Consider the following 17,603-nt stretch of genomic DNA (forward strand, 5'->3'; position numbering starts at 1 on the left):
CTACCAGAAAGCAAGGTTTGGGAACCATGGGCTCAGAAGAGCACTATGTAGACAAGAATGCTGAGTTCCCCAGGAAAAAGCACCATGATCAGCAAAGTCTGCTATGGGCACAAGGAGGAAAGTTCCAGCAACATGCTACATAACTGCTATTTGTGGACTAGAAGCCACAGCTATTAAAAACAGACCAGTGGCCCTAGAAGCAAGAATGGCAGCTAACGCTGTGTATTACTTCCCAGCACGGGATCTCATTTAATCAGGTACATTTACATGTATGTATATATGTGTGTGTGTGTGTGTGTGTGTGTGTGTGTATAGATATATATGTATATATACACACTTAACGTTTACTCATTTTTGAGAGACAGAGAGAGAGAGAGTGCAAGCAAGGGTGGGGCAGAGAGAGAGGGAGACACAGAATCCGAAGCAGACTCCAGGCTCTGAGCTGTCAGCACACAGCCTGACGCGGGGCTCAAACTCATGAACCGTGAGATCATGACCCGAGCCAAAGTCGGACACTCAACCGACTGAGCCACCCAGGAGCCCCAGTCAGGTATGGTTTAATGAAATCAGAAGGACCGGGAAAAGCAGAACTGGAAAGGAAACGCTGAAAAATGCTTCGTTGAGGAAGTATTCAAACATCTGAATACTGCTTACCCTCAGCTCCACCTCCTTGCCCAGCAGGTCATAGAGAGAGGCCCCTCTGGATGTGATCTCAGAAGCAAGCTGCCTGGCTGCTTTCAAGTCTGCAATCTGGAAGGAAAAATATCAAAAACGGAAACCTCGGTGATAGGTTAACAGACATTCAGAATAACCAGTTTGTTAACATCGATTCCTGTCTCCCGTCAGGATACCTGACTACTGAACATGTTTTGCACGGGACACATGTTACATCCTGCGGAGGCGCACTCCCGGGACACGTGGGGCTCTCCGAAAATCCAAATGCCAAGTCAAATGTATTCCTCAACCAGGAAGTGTAGGAGGGTGAAAGGGACATGCTTCCTATTCCGACTCGGTCCCAACAGGGGACCCCGAAGGTAGCAGGGTGACCACAGGAGGGACAACCGGAGAGGCACACGTCCTACCGCAGAACCCTGGTGCCCCGCGTTCATCGCTCCCACCCCCCGAGCCCCCGCCTCCGGACGGGCCGCACAGGGCCGCTAAGGCCCACGTAACGTAACGCGCCCACAGCCCTGCAGCAGCGCCCGGCTCCCTCAAGGGTGGCAGCTGCTGCCGTGAAGATGACGGCCCGTGGTCTGAGCACAAGCTTCTTTCTTAGGGTTCACAGGTCACCCCCTCTTCCTTGCATCTGCTACGTTTTCCAAAGAGCCCCAATGTTTCCTTGCTCTGCTCCCTCTCGCTCTCTTGCAATTACATGTCACCCCCTCTTATTCCCAGACCACCAGCAACAAGGCTCCCTCTTCATTCACAGCTGAGGACTCTCTTCCCGCTTCTGCTTCCTCCAGCCCCAGCTGCACCTGCCTCACGGCAGGAAAGATCTGGTTTTCTCCGCGGGAGTCTCACCTCCCCCGCTTCCAGGCCTGGAGTACATCAGAGTCTGGTCCCCCGAAGTCTTCCTAGTCACACTCCCTCCTGAGTTCTAGCCCTAACGCCGTCTATGACCTGAGGCCCGACACCTCACACTGAACGTGTTCCAGACCAAATGCCCCACCCTTCCCACCAAGCCCGCTCCTTCCATGCTCCCCTCCGTTTGGGAAACGGGCAACTTGGTCGGTTCCGGTGCTCAGACCAAAGACTTTAGAGCTAGGATGTCTGATACTGCACGGACTTGCCACATGTGTCCATTTTCAATGTTAAATTGTTTAAAATTAAATAAGATTTAGAAAAGAAGAAGATGAAGAAGGAAGTAAAAAAATTTAGAACCCACCCGGCTGTGCTAGCTACACGTGGCTAGTGCCTGCCGTACTGTGCGGTGCGGATAAAGAACCCATCCATCATCACAGAAAGTTCTACCGGACAGCGTGGCTGTAGGATCTTCCTTGCACTGTCTGTTTTCTCTCAACTCACATCCAAGCCCCCAAGATCTACGTTCAAAGAAGGTTCTAACTTCCGGTCACTTCTTTCCATGGAGGCGTCTCACTCCTGGTTAAAAACCTAGGTGTGGTTTCTCTGGCCTGACCACGGGCGACCGCCAAGGTTTTCCCTGGCGGGCCCCACGGGGAGAGCTGCGCCCACCGAGCACCAGAAGAGACTCCTCGCTGCAGGCTCTGAAGGGAGTGGCAGTCAAGGACTCCGGCCCCCTGACCCACCGGTTCCTACAAAATATCCGCCTTCCTAGCCCCAGGGCCTCCCCTCCCAGGTCTCCCATCCTCGGCCTCGGGCTGAGGTCCTCTCTGGTGCCTCCCAGGCTTCCCTGTTAGGGAGCTGAGGAGAAAACCCGAGGACAGTCTCCCCAAAGACCCAGCACCCACCACTCTGCCACTCCTGGTCCTCCCTCACCTCAGGGTGAAAACTGCTGGGGCCTTTTGTTCAGAGCTCCCTCAGGACACAACCCTTGACTGGTGCGCCCTCTCCTGGGAGAAAAAGGAATGGCGTCGGGGTGGGGGCTGGGGGGACACTTCCTCTGCTTTTAGCCCCTTGCCCAAACCACGACAGTAAGTGACTCAGGACTTAACTCCCACTTCTGACTTGCTGCTTGAACCAGGACTCCGATGCCTGGCAACTCAGCTCCCTCCTACCTCAGCTGAGCTCCTGACGTCACCCACTTGGTTCAAAGTCACTGTCATCTCTTGCTTTGTAACAGGTCCACCTCCACCCTCACCTCCCCCCTCAGTCTGATCTCACCCCAGCAGCCAGAGTGATGCTCTTAACACAGAATTTCAAATCCCTTCCCGTCCTCCTGCTGAAGATGGCACCTCTCCCGTCTCCCTACTGAGGACACCTGCCCCGGCCCTCCCCGCCCCTGCCCTGCTTTACAGTTCCCCACACGTCGGCCACCTGTGACCTGACATTCCTTCTGCTGTGTGGTTTAGTCTGACGCCCCTAACTGAGCCACAGGAAAAGCGGGTTTCCGTCCTCGGTGTTCATGCCCGCATCCCCTGCGCCTGAACTGTGCCTGGCATATAGCGGGCTTTCGATAAGGAGCTGGATTAATTTACCGTGGCTTCTGTTTGTATCCAAGTGCTGACGAGTGCAAAACTGAAAAACTGCTCTCAGTTAAGGCGTCAGGAAAGAAGTGGCGCCGGGAGCATCTGACAGGGTCCATTTCAGACCCTAAGAAATAAATATTCCGTCCCTCACCAGGAGCCTTTCATGGGCCTCACCTTTGAGCCAAGATCAAACTTGAATTTGCTGACGTCCTCTTCTCCTATCTTCGAGCCCTCCAGCCCTTTGGTCTTCATGGCGTTATAAAGGACAGAGGTGATCTTGAGAAGTTCTTTCACTGCATACCCATCTGCCTGATAAAGCTTCTTGGTATTGAGTTTTATATGTGCCTTGGTGGCCTATTTGCAGACAAAAGAAGAGTAACAGTTTAAGGCCCTTTCCACGAAAAATCTAAATCAAATCCTATGTAGGTAATTGGAAAATCTCTCTTCAGTAACCTGACTGTATTAACAGTCAAACTTTCAAGTGGCTCAGGCACCGCAAGCGGGTGTGTAAACGGACGCCATCTGGATGGAGAGCAGTTTGGTAAGGGACAAGAAAATTACAAATGCACATTATCTTCGCCCCAACAATTCCAATCCTAAGGACTCATGCTAGAGACGCAGTCATGAAGAAAAGGATATGTACAGGTTATTCACGACAGCGCTGCTGCAGAGACACAAAGTTACAAACGTCTAAATGCCTATCTGTATATAAACTACATAAATCATGGTATACCCAAACAAGCACTACTACTCAGCTATAAGAAAGAATGAGGAAGCTGTATTTGTATTTGGAAAGTTCTCCAAAATGTACCATTAAGAAAGCAAGATCCCAAACACCATGTGTGTAAAGGAAGGGCAAAGAATGTATATTGTATTTGCTTACCTACGCATAAAGAAAACTCTGGAAGATGCGACTGGGGACGGAACTGGGTCAACGGGCAGGCAGGATAAAAAGCCATTCTACTGTTTCACATTTTTAAAAAATGTTGAACCGCGACATCTATTACCCATTCAAAACTAACGAGATAGAATTCTTAACAAACAATGAATTCAAAACAGAACCCCAAAACTCTGTGCTGGTGAAACGGCTACCAGAAACCTGCTAACGGGAGGCGGTCAGAAACCCGCAAGCGGCCCTGACGAGGACTCCTCTCCAGTGGGGTTCGTGTTATCACTCTATCACAAAGCTGGGAACTAACCATGAACTGGGCAATTGCCTTAATGAAGAACACTCGGTCTTGTTCAGTCTCCACATCTGAAGGGATGTCAGTGTGAGGTTCATACCTTTCACAGAAAGAAAAGACACAAGTTAATTAAGTGGAAAGTTAACACAAGAGAAAGCAGGCAGCTGAGGGGATCTGTGACAATTAGCTCTTGGAGTCCCCAGCTAAGGGGGCAAGGTTAAGAGACCTCAAAAGTAGCATAAAATGCTAAACACTCAAGGGAATGCTGAGTCCTCACCTAAGAACAGATTTATGGGATTCCAGAAATCAAGTCTGCGGCTCAGCACACAAACTTAAATCTGTCTCAGACCTGAAAGTGTAATTAACATAATCAGAACTATTACTCTAGCCGACAGCCCTTGACACAAGGGCGTGAGGTTGGGAAGCGCGGAGTTACAGGTGCCACTGACGACCCGCCAGGGGTCAGAAGTCAGCAGTCTCTTCCTAGGCAGCCTGCACGCTAAGAAGGGTTTTTACACTTTTCAAGGATTACCTATCACAAACAAAACACGTGTAAGAATTTGCAACAAAGATCTTATGTAGCCTGTGACAGCTAAAATAGTCGCAATCCCCTTAGAAAAGTCTGCCAACCCTGAACCGTGGTAGATTTCTCACCCAAAATGAAATTTAAAACTTGGTAATTTCTACTCCAGTGCTCATCAGAGTGTGTGGGGAGACCATCACTCCCTGTGGAAGTGAGAGCATGAAGAGGCGCTTGGACCTGAGCGCAGTGCATGCTTCCGACTAAGAAATCTCCTTTTACCACTGCCTGGTATATTCCCTTCTCCCACGGCGTTCTTGGTACTCCACTGATTTTTTTTTTTTTTAACATTTATTTATTTTTGAGAGACAGACAATGAGCAGGGGAGGGGTAGAGAGAGGTAGACACAGAATTGGAAGCAGGTTCCAGGCTCTGAGGTCTCAGCACAGAGCCCTATGTGGGGCCTGAACCCACGAACCATGAGATCATGACCTGAGCTGAAGTCAGACGCTTAAACGACGGAGCCACCCAGGCGCCCCTATACTCCACTGATTTTAAACAGGTTACAAAGGAGTCTGTCAAACTCACAATTTATTGAATTCTTGGGGTGCCCGGGTGGCTCAGTTGGTTAAGTGTCCAACCTCGGCTCAGGTCATGATCTCACAGTTCGTGGGTTCGAGCCCCGCGTCGGGCTCCACGCAGACAGCTCGCAGCCTGGAGCCTGCTTTGTATTCTGCCTGTCTCTCTCCCTCTCTTTCTCTCTCGAAAATAAATAAACGTTAAAAAAAATTTTTAATTTATTGAATTCTTCCTTTTGCTTCACAACGGTATCCTATTCTTGGTAGCTATGGAATATGGTATTCATTCTTAGACCTCAATAAAAGTTCTAACCGTTTCACCAGCCAAAGAAGCACTTCAGACACAAGTCCAAAATTTGGTGTGCGGAAATTTTCCATAGAGATATGTCGAGGGTATCCCAAGGCTCTCATCATCTCTGTGAAATCTGTCCAAAGGTAAAACAATTCAGTCAGTTCCCCATCAAAGACCAACCACTTATTAACTTCGACATTTCCCTTGCTTTCCCTGGTTATTCCCAACATATTGACAGTTTGGGGGACTATTTATCAACTCTCTAAGAGGGAAAGCGAAAAGGAGATGAAAAACATTTAAGTTCAACGGGAGGGCAAAGTAAAAGCTTTACGTTATAACAGGGTTTAGGGACCGGCTGTGAATCTGTCTTTGATAGGTCATTTCTCTTGGATATCTTTCTCTATACTATTCAAAATGAGAATTACTTGTGGGGCAGGGTTCCCTCCCTAAGGAGAGAAAAAAAAAAACCAAAACCTCAAGGCAACCTGGCTATACACGTACCACACGTACGTGACAACATCCGTCACGACCTTGTAACAGGAGATCACTAGTTCAGACTACGTGTTTGTGTCTTACCATATATGGGAGACAAAGAAGTAAAAAATAGATTTAAAAAACTACACCACGAGGCACTGGGGGCTCAGTTCTTCGGGTACGAACCCAACTGAGCGGTGCCGGCAAGAATAAAGTTGCTTCCCGGAAACAAAAGCCTCAGTGTCACGACTCTGCCCGAGGATCCCGCTACACCTGGCTTTATACAAGGTCATAAGGAAAAAATACATTACATGTGAACAGTGGTTACGTTTAGAGGTGATGGTGGTCAGGGAGAAGTTCACCTGAGTTATTTTGGAGTTGTCTTTTTTATCTTTGTTTAGTGAGCATAAGGTCCTATATAACCCAAATTTTAAAGGTTAATTGCATATTTAAAGAAATCTTAAAGAGACTGGTGGAACTATACAGCAATACTTAGATTTTTTTTTTTTTATACACCAGAACAAGAAACAACACTACTGATACTTGTCGAAACCGGAGGTGGTGGTCACTAAGCTTTGAGCAGAATGAGCAAATGAACACAACAAACGTTTTTTGCGTTTCCACAACGTGCCAAGGTCTATATTCGGTGCGCTTCGGGCTACAGAATGCCTGTCCTCGCCCTTCCTGAAGGTTCAAAATATCTCAGCGACATTCACAAATAAACTTCCTGGGCACCGGAGGTTAGGTTGGATGTCAGCAGGCAACAGAAGAGAAGGTAAGAGCAAAGGCACAGAGGGCCTCTGTCACTGTTTTCTGGGAAATGTGAACAGTGGTGGTAAATAATGTGGCAGTCTTCCCACCACACAGCCAGGACCTGCCTAAATCCGTCCTCCTATTGAGTAGTCAGGTTCGGTTAATTCCGCAAAATGGGGACAATCTGACTGAGACTCTTACCATAAATTGCACACACGTTTGGCATTCATTAAGGGCAAAATGTTCAGAAATTCCCTTCTTACACCTTCCCCCCCAACACAACTCCATTGAGCGTCCCCTAGCAGAACGATGGCCTCGGCCTCTAACAGTGGGGGGGTGGGGTGGGGGGGGGTGGGGGTGGGCAGAAACTGGTCTCTACACCGCAGTCCCCCCAGACCCCGCAAATCCCAGAGGTCGTAATTCACACCGTGGTACTACCAGGGGTGTCAATAAAACGCGAGGCCTCCAATCACAACTGAAAGCAGTAATCGTTAATGGTGACATTTCCAGCAATTCGGTTGGAAAACTGGCAGTGAAGACGCACCCCCGACCACACCACATTGGCAATCACCGGCTCCACCCACGCAGGTGGAGCCCGTCTGCTCAACCGCTTCAGATTCAGAAAATGATGGTGCCTAAAAGGCAAGAGAATTCGATTCACACAGGGCCAAGTCCGGATCCTTGGTTCCACCCAGTTCTAGCTGCGTGACCTAAAGCAAGCAACTTTACCTCTCCGTGGCTCGAAGTATTTCATCCCGATTACACTACCTACCTCACTGCCAAAGCGAGGACTAAAATACCGTATTGAATGTAAAACGCCTGGTGTGTAACAGGTGCTCCAAAGAATTAGTAACGAATTCTCTTATCCGGATTCCACTTCCCCACCCTTCCAGCAAAGGTGTCTGGGCTCCCTTCTCCTCACCAGCTCTGTTAGGAAGCACGCAGGCTTTGGAAGTTAGACAACCTGAATTCAAACTCCAGCGCCGGCTCTCACCGCCTGTGTCCTCCGACCGAGTTACCTGACCTGGCTGCCCGTTTCCTCCTCTCTAAATACAGGAGCACAGAGTAGCTCCGAGGAGTAAATGAAACGATGCACACGCACAGAACAGGAACTACCTGGCAGATCGTAAAAATTCGGTATCAGCTGCAAGTATTATCAATCACCAGTCCCCTCCTCGGTTTTCTGAGCTCTTAAGCTAACCCCACTCAAAAACGTCTCATCGTCTTCCAATAGGGCAGCGAGCAGCCCCGTGTGGCAACACAAGTCCTATGACATTAGATACGATTAACCCCGGCTCCTCAGCCGCACTAGCCACACGCGGCCGCGGGCACACACACAACCCCCCGCCATCGCAGAGACAAGGCTGGGGCGCCCAGCCTGGAAGGGGTGGGGGGGGCGGCAGCGGGCAGGGACACCCCTGAGCCGCACAGGCTCGAGAGGGGGTTCTGGCCGTGCACGCCTCGGACCGAGGACCCGCAGGTGACAGCGGGCAGGTATGCCTTACTGCGGAGGTCGCGGAAAGACATGGCGCTCTGGTCCCCAGCAGCCTGGAGTCTGGGTCGCTCGCCCTCAGCGCTCACGGGTTTCTATGGCAACACACCCAGCCCTCAACGGCGCGCGGCCGGGGCCAAACAAGACTGGGCCGGAAGGGGCCCGGTCGCGCGCGTGCGCATGCGCAAGCGAGAGGGCGCTGGGCCGGGTGCGCCCGGCGACGCTGAGGGATTCCGGTCGCGGCTAGGGGCTGCGAGTGCGCAGCATTTGCGTACCCTTCACACACGTTGCAAACACACACGTGGCCCTGGCGGACGCATTCTGATCACCTACTACGTGCCTGACACTGTGCTAGGCGCTCTACGTCCTGCTTCACATTTCTTCCTCAACTCCCCTAGACAGAATGTACGGTAATGTTACGAAGCCGGGTCTCCCGTGCCCAGCACATTTCTCTCTGCCATGGGTAAACTTGCTGGCTTCACCGGCGACCGAAGGCCCAGAGAAGCGGCAACAGCATGAAGGGGCGAGGCCCGGGATGTAGCTGAGCGAAAACCCAGGCTGACCACCAGGCGGCGACAGGCGGCTCTGGCGCGACCGCGCCTGCGCAGCTGGCTCGGGCTTCACAACAGGCCGGAAATCGGCCCCGGTCCTTGCAGGCCGGGGATTGTCCTGGCAACCGTGGCTTTTGGGGCGTGGGTGTGGGCGTGAGCCCGTGGAGGGAGTGTGGGGCTGCTAGGTGAGGGATGCGCGTGACACGTGGCCTGGCCGCCGGGAGATCCCGTGGGAGTCCTCCCTGCCTGGCTGCCAAGGTGGGAGGCAGGCGACCGAGAGGGGCTGGGGGCGTGAATGAAGTGTGCCGAGTCCGGAAGGGCGGGCCAAGAGGAAGTAGTGCCACCCTCTGGCCACCCTCCTCCCTGTTGGTGTGGGCGAAGGAACCGACGCACAAAGGCTCGGCCCTTAAAGAGAGTCCCGAAATAGAGCCCACACACCTCGTCGCGCTTCCGTGGAGAGTTTTGTTTTTCCCTAAACGTAAAGCTTAAAATCTATAGTTTTCTAGAAGAAAACTTAGGGGAAACGGGTTGTGACTGTGTTGAGCAAGATCTCTTAGATACACCAGAAGTATGAGCCCTTTAAAAAAAAAAAGTTTAAAAAAAAATACATTGGACTGCAGCAGAATTTAAAACTGCTCTTCAAGACACTTTTAAGAAAATGAAAAGATAGCCCACAGTCTAGAAAAAAATATCCACGAAACACACGTGATAGGAAGATTTGTATCCAGAATACATAATGAACTCTCCAAATCAGTAAAAAAGCAAATCAGTTAGAAAGCAGACAAAAAGGGGGCGCCTGGGTGGCTCAGTCTGTTGAGCCTCCGATTTAGGCTCGGGTCGTGATCTCACGGTCTGTGAGTTTGAGCCCCGCGATGGACTCTGTGCTGACAGCGCAGAGCCTGGAGCCGGCTTCCAGTTCTGTGTCTCCCTCTCTCTGCCCCTCCCCTGCTCATGCTCTGTCTCTGTCTCAAAGATAAATATTAACAAACAAACAAACATATGGCTGAGCAATTCTACTCCCAAGTATTTGCCCAAGAGAAACAAACAAAAACTTAGGTTCACACAAAAACCTGTACACAAACATTGATCCCAAAACTTGAAAGCATTCAAACGGACATCCCTCAATTTATGAATGGATAAACTGTGATATATCCATATAACGGATTACCAGTCAGAAGTAAAAAAAGAAACGAACTGCTGATATATATAGGAGGACAATGCTGAAACTCCAATGCCTTATGCTAACTGGAAGAAGCCGGAATCAAAAGGCTACATACTGTATGATTCCATTTACATGACAGTCTGGATAAGAAGACATCAATAGTTGCCAGGAGAAGGTAGGTACAAAAGAATATTCGGAGGGTGATGGAACTGTTCTATATCTTGATCGTGGTGCTAACTATATGACAGTAGGTGTTTATAAAAACTTACAGAACTTTGCACAAAAAAAGGTCAGTTTTACCATATCTAAAATTGTGTCTCAGTAAGCATGACTAAAATCAAAAAAGCTTTAAAAAAGCAAAACTAGAGGTGCCTGAGTGGCCCAGTTAGTTAAGTGTCCGACTCGATTTCAGCTCAGGTCATGATCTCACGATTTGTAAGAACCTGCTTGGGATTCTCTCTCTCCTTCTCTCTCTGCCCCTCCCCCACTCTCGAAATAAAGAAATAACCTATTGTCAATTCTTTGGGGTATATACCTAGGAGCGGAATTACTGGGTTGTATGGCAATTCTATGTTTAACTTGTAAAGGAACTGCTAAACTGTTTTCCCACAGTGGTTGCACCATTTTACATCCCCACCAGCAGTGTAAGAAGGTTCTAACTTCTCCCACATATTCTTTTTTTTTTTTTTATTTTTTTAACGTTTATTTATTTTTGAGACAGAGAGAGACAGAACATGAACAGGGGAGGGGCAGAGAGAGAGGGAGACACAGAATCCGAAACGGGCTCCAGGCTCTGAGCTGTCAGCACAGAGCCCGACGCGGGGCTCGAACTCACGGACCGTGAGATCATGACCTGAGCTGGAGTTGGACGCTTAACCCACTGAGCCACCCAGGCGCCCCACCTTCTCCCACATTTTCATTAATATTGTCATTTTTTTTTTCTTATAGCCATCCTCATGGGTATAAAGTGGTATCTCACAATCATTTAAATTTGTAATTCCCTAATGACTAATGATGTTCAACATCTTTTCATGTGCTTACTAACCATTTGTGTATCTTCTTCGGGAAAAATGTCCATTTAAGTTCTTCATCCATTTTCAGATTGGGTTTTTGTTGAGTTTTTAAGAGCTCTTTATATATTCTGGATACTGTGCTTATCAGAGATATAATTCATAAGGTTATCCCATTCTGTAGTCTTTTCACTTCTTGATAGTGTCTTTTGTAGCACACAAATTTTCAATTTTGATGAGGTCCAATTTATCTATTTTTTCTTTTGTTGCTTGTGCTTTTGTTATTATATCTAAGAAACCACTGCCAAATCCAAGGTCGTGAAGGTTTACCCCTGTGTTTTCTTTAAATAGTTTTACAGTTTTAGCTCCTACAGGTAGGTCTTTGTTGTATTTTGAGGTAATGTTTGTAAATGATGTGAGGTAGGGGTCCAAGTCCATTCTTTGGCATCTGGCTGTCCAGTTGTCCCAGCACCATTGTTGAAGAGACTATTTTTCTCCTATTGAATAATCTTGGCACCCTTGTTGAAAATCAATTGACCAGAGATGCATAGGTTTATTTCTGGGCTCTCTTTTCTATTCTATTGGTTGGGACATCTATCCTTATGCCAGTTCCACACTCTGGATTACTGTAGGATTATCGTAAGTGTTGCAAACAGCGGTAAGGAATCTTCAAACTTTTTCTTTTTTGGATTGTGTTGCTGTCTCAACCAGGTTAAACCTTCAGTCCATGAACAAGGATATATATATACATATATATATACACACATATATCCATACACACACACACACGTGTGTGTGTGTGTGTGTGTGTGTGTGTGTGTGTGTGTGTGTGTTTCCCTTTTTTTCTAGCACTTTTGTAGTTTTCAGTATGTCTTCCACCTCCTTGGTTAAATTTATTCCTGTTTTATTCTTTTTCTTTGCTACTATGTAAAAATACAATTAATTTTTGTGTGTTGATCTGGAGTCCTGTAACTAATGAGCTGAACTTTTTATCTCTAATGGTTTTATCCAAATAGGTTTTGTTTTTACATGTGACTTCATGTTTTCCCTATATGAGAACAGGTATCTGTGTATGAGTTTAACTTTTGAAGAAACTGTCTCCCAAAGCAGTCATATCACTTTACATGCCCCCCAGCAGTGCACAGAGCCCCAGTTCCTCCACATCCGTCCTTACACTTGGTACGGCCCACATGATACCCCATCATCAACTTACAGGGCAACGGACGGTTAGAAAAATTAAGTGACTTTCGCAGCCACCCCAAACCACCTTCTCAGCAGGCTCAAAGCACTGGCTCAGATCTCACCAAGTCTGTGCCCTTAGAGCCTCATTTCCCACCCACGGATGAGCAAACTGACACCCCAAGAGGTCACTGAGGGAGCGACTCTCTGGCCTTCAAGACCTGAGTCTGTTTTGTGTGGCCTGTCCCAAACCAGATCAGGGACCTCCTCTAGGATTCCACCCCCTTCCCTTGCCCTCCACCCACCCTTCCCCTACCCCGGGGCATCACGCTCTCCCAAACTTGGGGGTCCAGGAAGGCTGGGAGTGTTCCGTTTGACATCACAGAGCCGGTTGCCACGGGAGACGTGCAGACCCAGGCAGGGGAGAGCAGAGCCCTGCTGCACAGGAGGCCCAGCAGCTCCTCCCCCACCACGCTGGCCCTCCATGGAAGCCTTGGTCTGTGCGTTCTCTGAGCTGCGCATAAGAGAAGGTGCCGGGCTGCAGGGAGGAGTGGCAGGAGGAGAGATGCCCTCCTGTCCCGACCTGGGCCCAAAGCCACCGGAGTGGCCTCAGGGACATGCATGCTTGGGAGAGGGGAATGGCCAAGGGTCTAGGCTGTGTGATCCTGGACCCACTGTGCAATTTCTATACTGACACCGGAATGCTCTTTCTAGGCTAGGGGGGCAAAAATGGGTGGTAGAAAGGGCTTGAAAATCCTGAAAAAAATCTTTGTGCCACGGTCTCGGGTTTCTCAGACCTCCCTGTCGGATGGGAAAGGGAAGAGGAGTAACATATTGGGTGACGGTTGGCAGGAGGCAGGGGACTGAGCCTGTTTGGCGGACAGGCAGGTCGAAGCTCGGCAAGCCACGGGTGGTGTCCATTACTCGAGCTGGCCTTAAAGCACGTGACTATGTTCTCCCCTCGTGGCTGCCGTGGCCTGCCAGCCACCACCCTCTTGCTCTTCCCTCTGCAGATGCAGTGAGCTGGGCCCGAGGACATCCCAGCCACCCCGACACGCCACCCAACATCTACGAGGGGGGCCTGGGGGCCCAGCAGCAGTGCCCTGGTGCCCAGGGAAGCAAGCCCAAGAACTTCCGGCTGCGCCACCTCCGGGGCCTGGGTCTCTACCTGCTGAGCCACATGCAGCCCGCCGGCCAGGGTGAGAGCCACTGGCTGGGCCAGCTCATGGCCAGGGGCTGCCTCCCACCGCCCGAGGGTATGGCTTGGCCCCTAGACCTGCCACACGGGACTCTGGGCCCAGGGGACAGCCACCGCTCAGTTCTTCTGGAAACTCAAGTGCCCGGGGACAGCCTGGAAAATCCAGGTGAGGCAGGGCTGGGACAGGAGGGTAAGACCCAGAGAAGGGTTTGTTGGGGACTCAGATGGACCCAGATGGGCCCTTCTTCACTCCCGAGGTTCCTGGGTTCCTATCCCAGCTCTGCCTTCAATGAGGGACCTTGGACAACTTCGTCCCCACCACCCCACCCCCAACTTCAGTTTGCCTGTTTGTAAAACGAGGGGGCTGAGTTAGACAAGGGTCCTTCTGGCTTGAACCATCCATTTCCTTCTTTCTCCTCCCTTCCTTAGGGCTCTCTTTATGGAGAACTGCTCCTCCTTTCCTATTCTGAAGAATGCCAGGTTCGGGGTGGGGGGTGCGCTGGTCATAGGATGGGCTAGCAGCCTCCCTTCAGTCCCTCCGAGTGATGCCTCTCTGTCCACTTTCTTCAGCTTCCAGTTCCAGCGTGGACCCGGCCAAGGGTGCCCCCTCCCAGCCTGGGCCGCCAGAAGGCTCGGGGCTCAGGCCGAAGAGGTCCTGGGGGGCCTCAGAGGAGTCCACATGTCCCTTGTGCAAGAGAACCCGCTCTGGGGCTCTGGAGAGACCATAGGGATCTGATGGCAGGACTGGCTGTCCCAGCTCGGGACGGGAAAGGAAAGGATGGCTCAGGAGAGGGAGGCAGGTCCAGAGAGGAAGGGCTCAGCCCCCACCAGGAGTCACCCCACAGAGACACCCCAGCAGCTGCCCAGCACCAGAGCCTGGGCCTCAGGAAAACTCAAGGGGGGGGGGGGAGGGAGGAGGAGGTCCCGAGGGAGGAGCAGAAAAAAAATAGAAGCCCTTGCAGCCTGCTCCAACTCAGGTCAGCCACCTGTACCTGGGAGGCCAGGCTGATCGGAGACTTGGGCTCCCAAGAGGCTGAGAAGCCCACAGGTCTAATTTTAATAAAAGCCAAGGCCTGCACCTTCTTGTCCCTGGGTCGGTCTGTGGGGAGGTCAATGCACAGAGTCTCTCAGAGAAGTTGCCAGCTGCACTGAGAGCAAAGTTCTGGGTTGATGCCAGGGAGGATCCAAGGTGCTCCCACCCTTGGTTGAGGAGTGAACACCTTCTTCTGGGTGAGACTCCCAGAAGGCTTCCCGGACGGGCAAGGTCTTGACAGACCTAAATGCGAGGCGTGGGATTCTGGCCGAGGCAGCAGAGTACAAACGAAAGCAGGCCATGTGTAGGGAGCGTGCCAGGAAGAGAGCAAGCTCCCAACCTGGGCAGAGATGCTGGTCTGAACCCCACGCCGCCGCTCACCTAGGCCTTGGTTGAGTTCACTTCTCCGTGGGGAACCCCGGCCGTCCTGTCCCTCCAGGCAGGATGGGCACAGCCCTTCTCCCTGCTGGGCTGGACTCCAGGCACCTCGGCTTGGACCTCTGTACCAACGTGTGTCAGCATCAGCCCCGTTGACATTGGGGCCGGATCTTTGTCACAGCAGCCATCCCTGCATCGTAGGATGTCTAGCAGCCTCCACCCACTGGATTCCCATAGGACTCTCCTCCCAATGTGTCAACCAAGTGTCTCCAGGGTCCAGTGTCCCCTGGGGGAGACAGAATCACTCTGGTTGAGACCCTCTGCTCTACATCACTAGAACTCAGCCCAGCAGGGACAGGATGGGAGGACCTGGGTTCGTCTCAATGCCCCCCGTGTGGCTGACTTCCAGTCCTGGCAACCCTGCTCGGGCTAGGGCTGAGCTCGTCCCACCATGGGCTCCTGGGTGATGACCCAGGACCAGACCACATGTGATGATGTCAAGGACACTATGGATACCTGGGTTCCTTCCAGATGCAGGGAAATAATCCCTCAGAGCCCCTCCCTGCCCCTGTACCCCGGTCCCACCCTTGGACATTTTGTAGGCCCCTGGTCAGCAGATTCTGGAGACTCAGGTCCCTGGGTGGATGTGCACTTGGGCAGTGGGAGCCTGAGGTGGCAGCAGCCAGACAGCAGCCCCAGGAGGACTGAAGAGAGTAGGTGTTTGAATCCTCCAGCCGGACTGCGACAGGGACACGGCCGCCTGGCGGACCTACCAGATGAGCCACTGGGCAGTGGCAAAAAGGGCGGCTCCCTGCTGCCCCAGAAGGCCAAGGCCAGGTGGACTGCTGAAGACAGATGTTAGGGAGACTGTCCTGAGCACTGGGCAGAAGTGAGACCTTGCCAGAATCCACGGTATATGGTCCTTGGAGGCAGGGCCCCAATCCCTGCACTTTTGGATGAAGCTGTTGGGCTCAGGGAGGAGCACAGGCTGCCCCGGGGTCCAACTCTTGGGATGTGGTCAGTGGCCACCGTGGCCTCTGATGCACGTGTCCTGGTATTCTCGCTCGTGTAGTCCCCACCTGGAATTGGGACTGGCTCTGGGTCTTGCTTCACCAGCAGAATGTGGCAGAAGGGACGTGGTGTCACTTGTGGCCTGAAGGAGGCCTGGCAGCTTCTGGTGTGTGCCCCGGAGGAGCTCCCCATATGATGGGTAACGAAGTCGGCCCGGGGGAGGCCACGTGGAGGGAACCGCGGCCACAGGCACGGCCAAGCTCTGGGCCTCCTGGAGCGGGTCCCTTGGCCCCAGTCGAGCCGCCCCACTTGAGGTCACGGAGACCAGACAACCTGCAGTCCCAGCTCTTCCCTGGGAGAGACATTTGCTGCAATGACAAGCTGGCTCCAAAGAAAAGTCGCTTAGCTCACCTCTAAACGGCTCTTGCCTAAACCTCCCGAGGTTTTCTTGAAAAACACACGGAATAGGCCAAAAACAGCGAAGCCACAGTCCTAGCGTCCTGGGGACTCAGAGTTGATGTGAAGGCACATCCCAAACAAGTCGACACTCGTGGAAACGTGCACTGAGTGCCCTCGGGCGCCCCCACCCCATTCCCTGAACAGCTAGGAGGCACCCAACTTGGCCGCCAGGAGTCCCTTCCGGCCCTTTGGACACGCGGTGTCCTCGACACCTGATGTGGGAAGGCCAGCCTGGGAAGGCACAGCTGTTCTTAGGGAAAGGCTCGACCAGAACCCCCACCCCACAAGGAACAGTGATACTCAGCCACACAACTGGGCAGGGACCCCAGGGAGTCGCCTCCCTACTGCTGAAGCTGACCCATCAGAGGAAAGCAGCCGGACCCGCTGGCACAAATGACCCGGATGTGACCTACCAGCAGCAGGTGCTGCTCAGAGCTCCCCGTGGGAGCATCGACCCCCGTCCCCATCCCAGAGGCTCCCACCCACCCAGCTCTGCAGGCGCCGCAGGCCCTGGCCCCCAGGGACGGCCGTCTGGATGATGCCCACCCCTTGGGGAGCAGTGCACATGTGCTCTGGAGAGTCCACACCTGGGCTGGGCTCCAGGGCCACAGTTCACTTGCTGTGCAGCCCCGGGGTACTTCCCAGGCCCTGAACCACTCTTCCTCATCTGTCTAGTGGAGTGACAAACATGACCCCCTACCCCGGGGTGGCCAGAAGCCCCAAGGAGAGGCTGGTGGAAGCACCTGGTCCTGGGCTTGGCCCATTAGGGACGGGGACACGCTGGCACCCTGCCGCAGGCTGCCACGGTGGGGTGTCCCGGCCCAAGGCTCCCACGAGGCTCCTGTGGCGGGGGCACCGGCCCAGAGTCCCCACCTGACAACCGTGTTGAGTCACCTGCGGAACCTTCTCTCAGCCAGGACAGTGCCTCCCGAGAGGACCGGGCCCAGCTCAAGGCCAAGAGCCGCTCAGAGACCCCAGAACAACAGGCAGCTGCTGAGGACCTTCTGATTGTGCTGAAGCCGGCTGTGCCCCTCAGCTCTAGAACCTCTGCCTCAGGACCGCATTCTCTGGCAGATTACACAAAACAAGTGGCCCTTTCAGCTGGGAGCCATCCTTGGGACAGGGCAGTGCACACGCAGTCTCTGAGCTGTGCTCAGCCACGGGAGCTGAGACCACAGAGGTAGGGCCAAAAGTGCAGCAGGCTGGCACTGGAGAAACAGGA

General features: G+C 52.2%; 2 protein-coding genes across 8 annotated transcripts in view; one reads left to right on the forward strand and one right to left on the reverse strand.

Moving 5' to 3' along the window:
* CLUAP1 (clusterin associated protein 1) overlaps positions 1 to 9,012 on the reverse strand; it is a 35,336-nt gene extending 26,324 nt beyond the window's left edge. For 2 of the 4 annotated variants that reach the window (XM_042970784.1, XM_042970789.1), the window contains exons 1-5: positions 8,414 to 8,517; positions 5,703 to 5,814; positions 4,307 to 4,391; positions 3,282 to 3,461; positions 655 to 750 (exon numbers count right to left, since the gene is read on the reverse strand). In XM_042970784.1, the coding sequence (XP_042826718.1) occupies positions 655 to 750; positions 3,282 to 3,461; positions 4,307 to 4,391; positions 5,703 to 5,814; positions 8,414 to 8,435 (495 nt within the window). In that variant the 5' untranslated portion in view covers positions 8,436 to 8,517. Of the gene's footprint in view, positions 1 to 654; positions 751 to 3,281; positions 3,462 to 4,306; positions 4,392 to 5,702; positions 5,815 to 7,830; positions 8,025 to 8,413; positions 8,518 to 8,740 lie in introns of those variants that run through there. The other 2 variants (XM_042970785.1, XM_042970786.1) reach the window with 2 other exon arrangements.
* Positions 35 to 17,501, forward strand: CE3H16orf90 (chromosome E3 C16orf90 homolog). Of its 4 annotated transcripts, XM_042970794.1 has the most exons (4): positions 35 to 257; positions 6,675 to 6,930; positions 13,316 to 13,666; positions 14,071 to 14,578. In XM_042970794.1, exons 2-4 carry the CDS (start codon positions 6,906 to 6,908, stop codon positions 14,226 to 14,228), a joined length of 534 nt encoding a protein of 177 aa, XP_042826728.1. In that variant the 5' UTR covers positions 35 to 257; positions 6,675 to 6,905; the 3' UTR covers positions 14,229 to 14,578. The 4 variants fall into 4 exon arrangements, with proteins under 4 accessions (XP_042826728.1, XP_042826730.1, XP_042826727.1 ...); XM_042970796.1 differs by lacking the exons at positions 35 to 257; positions 6,675 to 6,930; positions 14,071 to 14,578 and adding exons at positions 12,710 to 12,832; positions 17,295 to 17,501; XM_042970793.1 differs by lacking the exons at positions 35 to 257; positions 6,675 to 6,930 and adding an exon at positions 12,710 to 12,832.
* The last annotated feature ends 102 nt before the right edge of the window (positions 17,502 to 17,603 follow it).

This window comes from Panthera tigris, chromosome E3, assembly GCF_018350195.1.
Source record: "Panthera tigris isolate Pti1 chromosome E3, P.tigris_Pti1_mat1.1, whole genome shotgun sequence".
Classification (NCBI taxonomy): Eukaryota; Metazoa; Chordata; class Mammalia; order Carnivora; family Felidae; genus Panthera; species Panthera tigris.

Coding starts and splice junctions, on each gene's coding strand:
- CE3H16orf90 (XM_042970793.1), top strand. CDS start 12,787: ATGGAAGCCTTGGTCTGTGCGTTCTCTGAGCTGCGCATAAGAGAAG. Junction 12,833..13,315: donor TGAGCTGCGCATAAGAGAAG/GTGCCGGGCTGC, acceptor TTCCCTCTGCAG/ATGCAGTGAGCTGGGCCCGA. Junction 13,667..14,070: donor GGACAGCCTGGAAAATCCAG/GTGAGGCAGGGC, acceptor CACTTTCTTCAG/CTTCCAGTTCCAGCGTGGAC.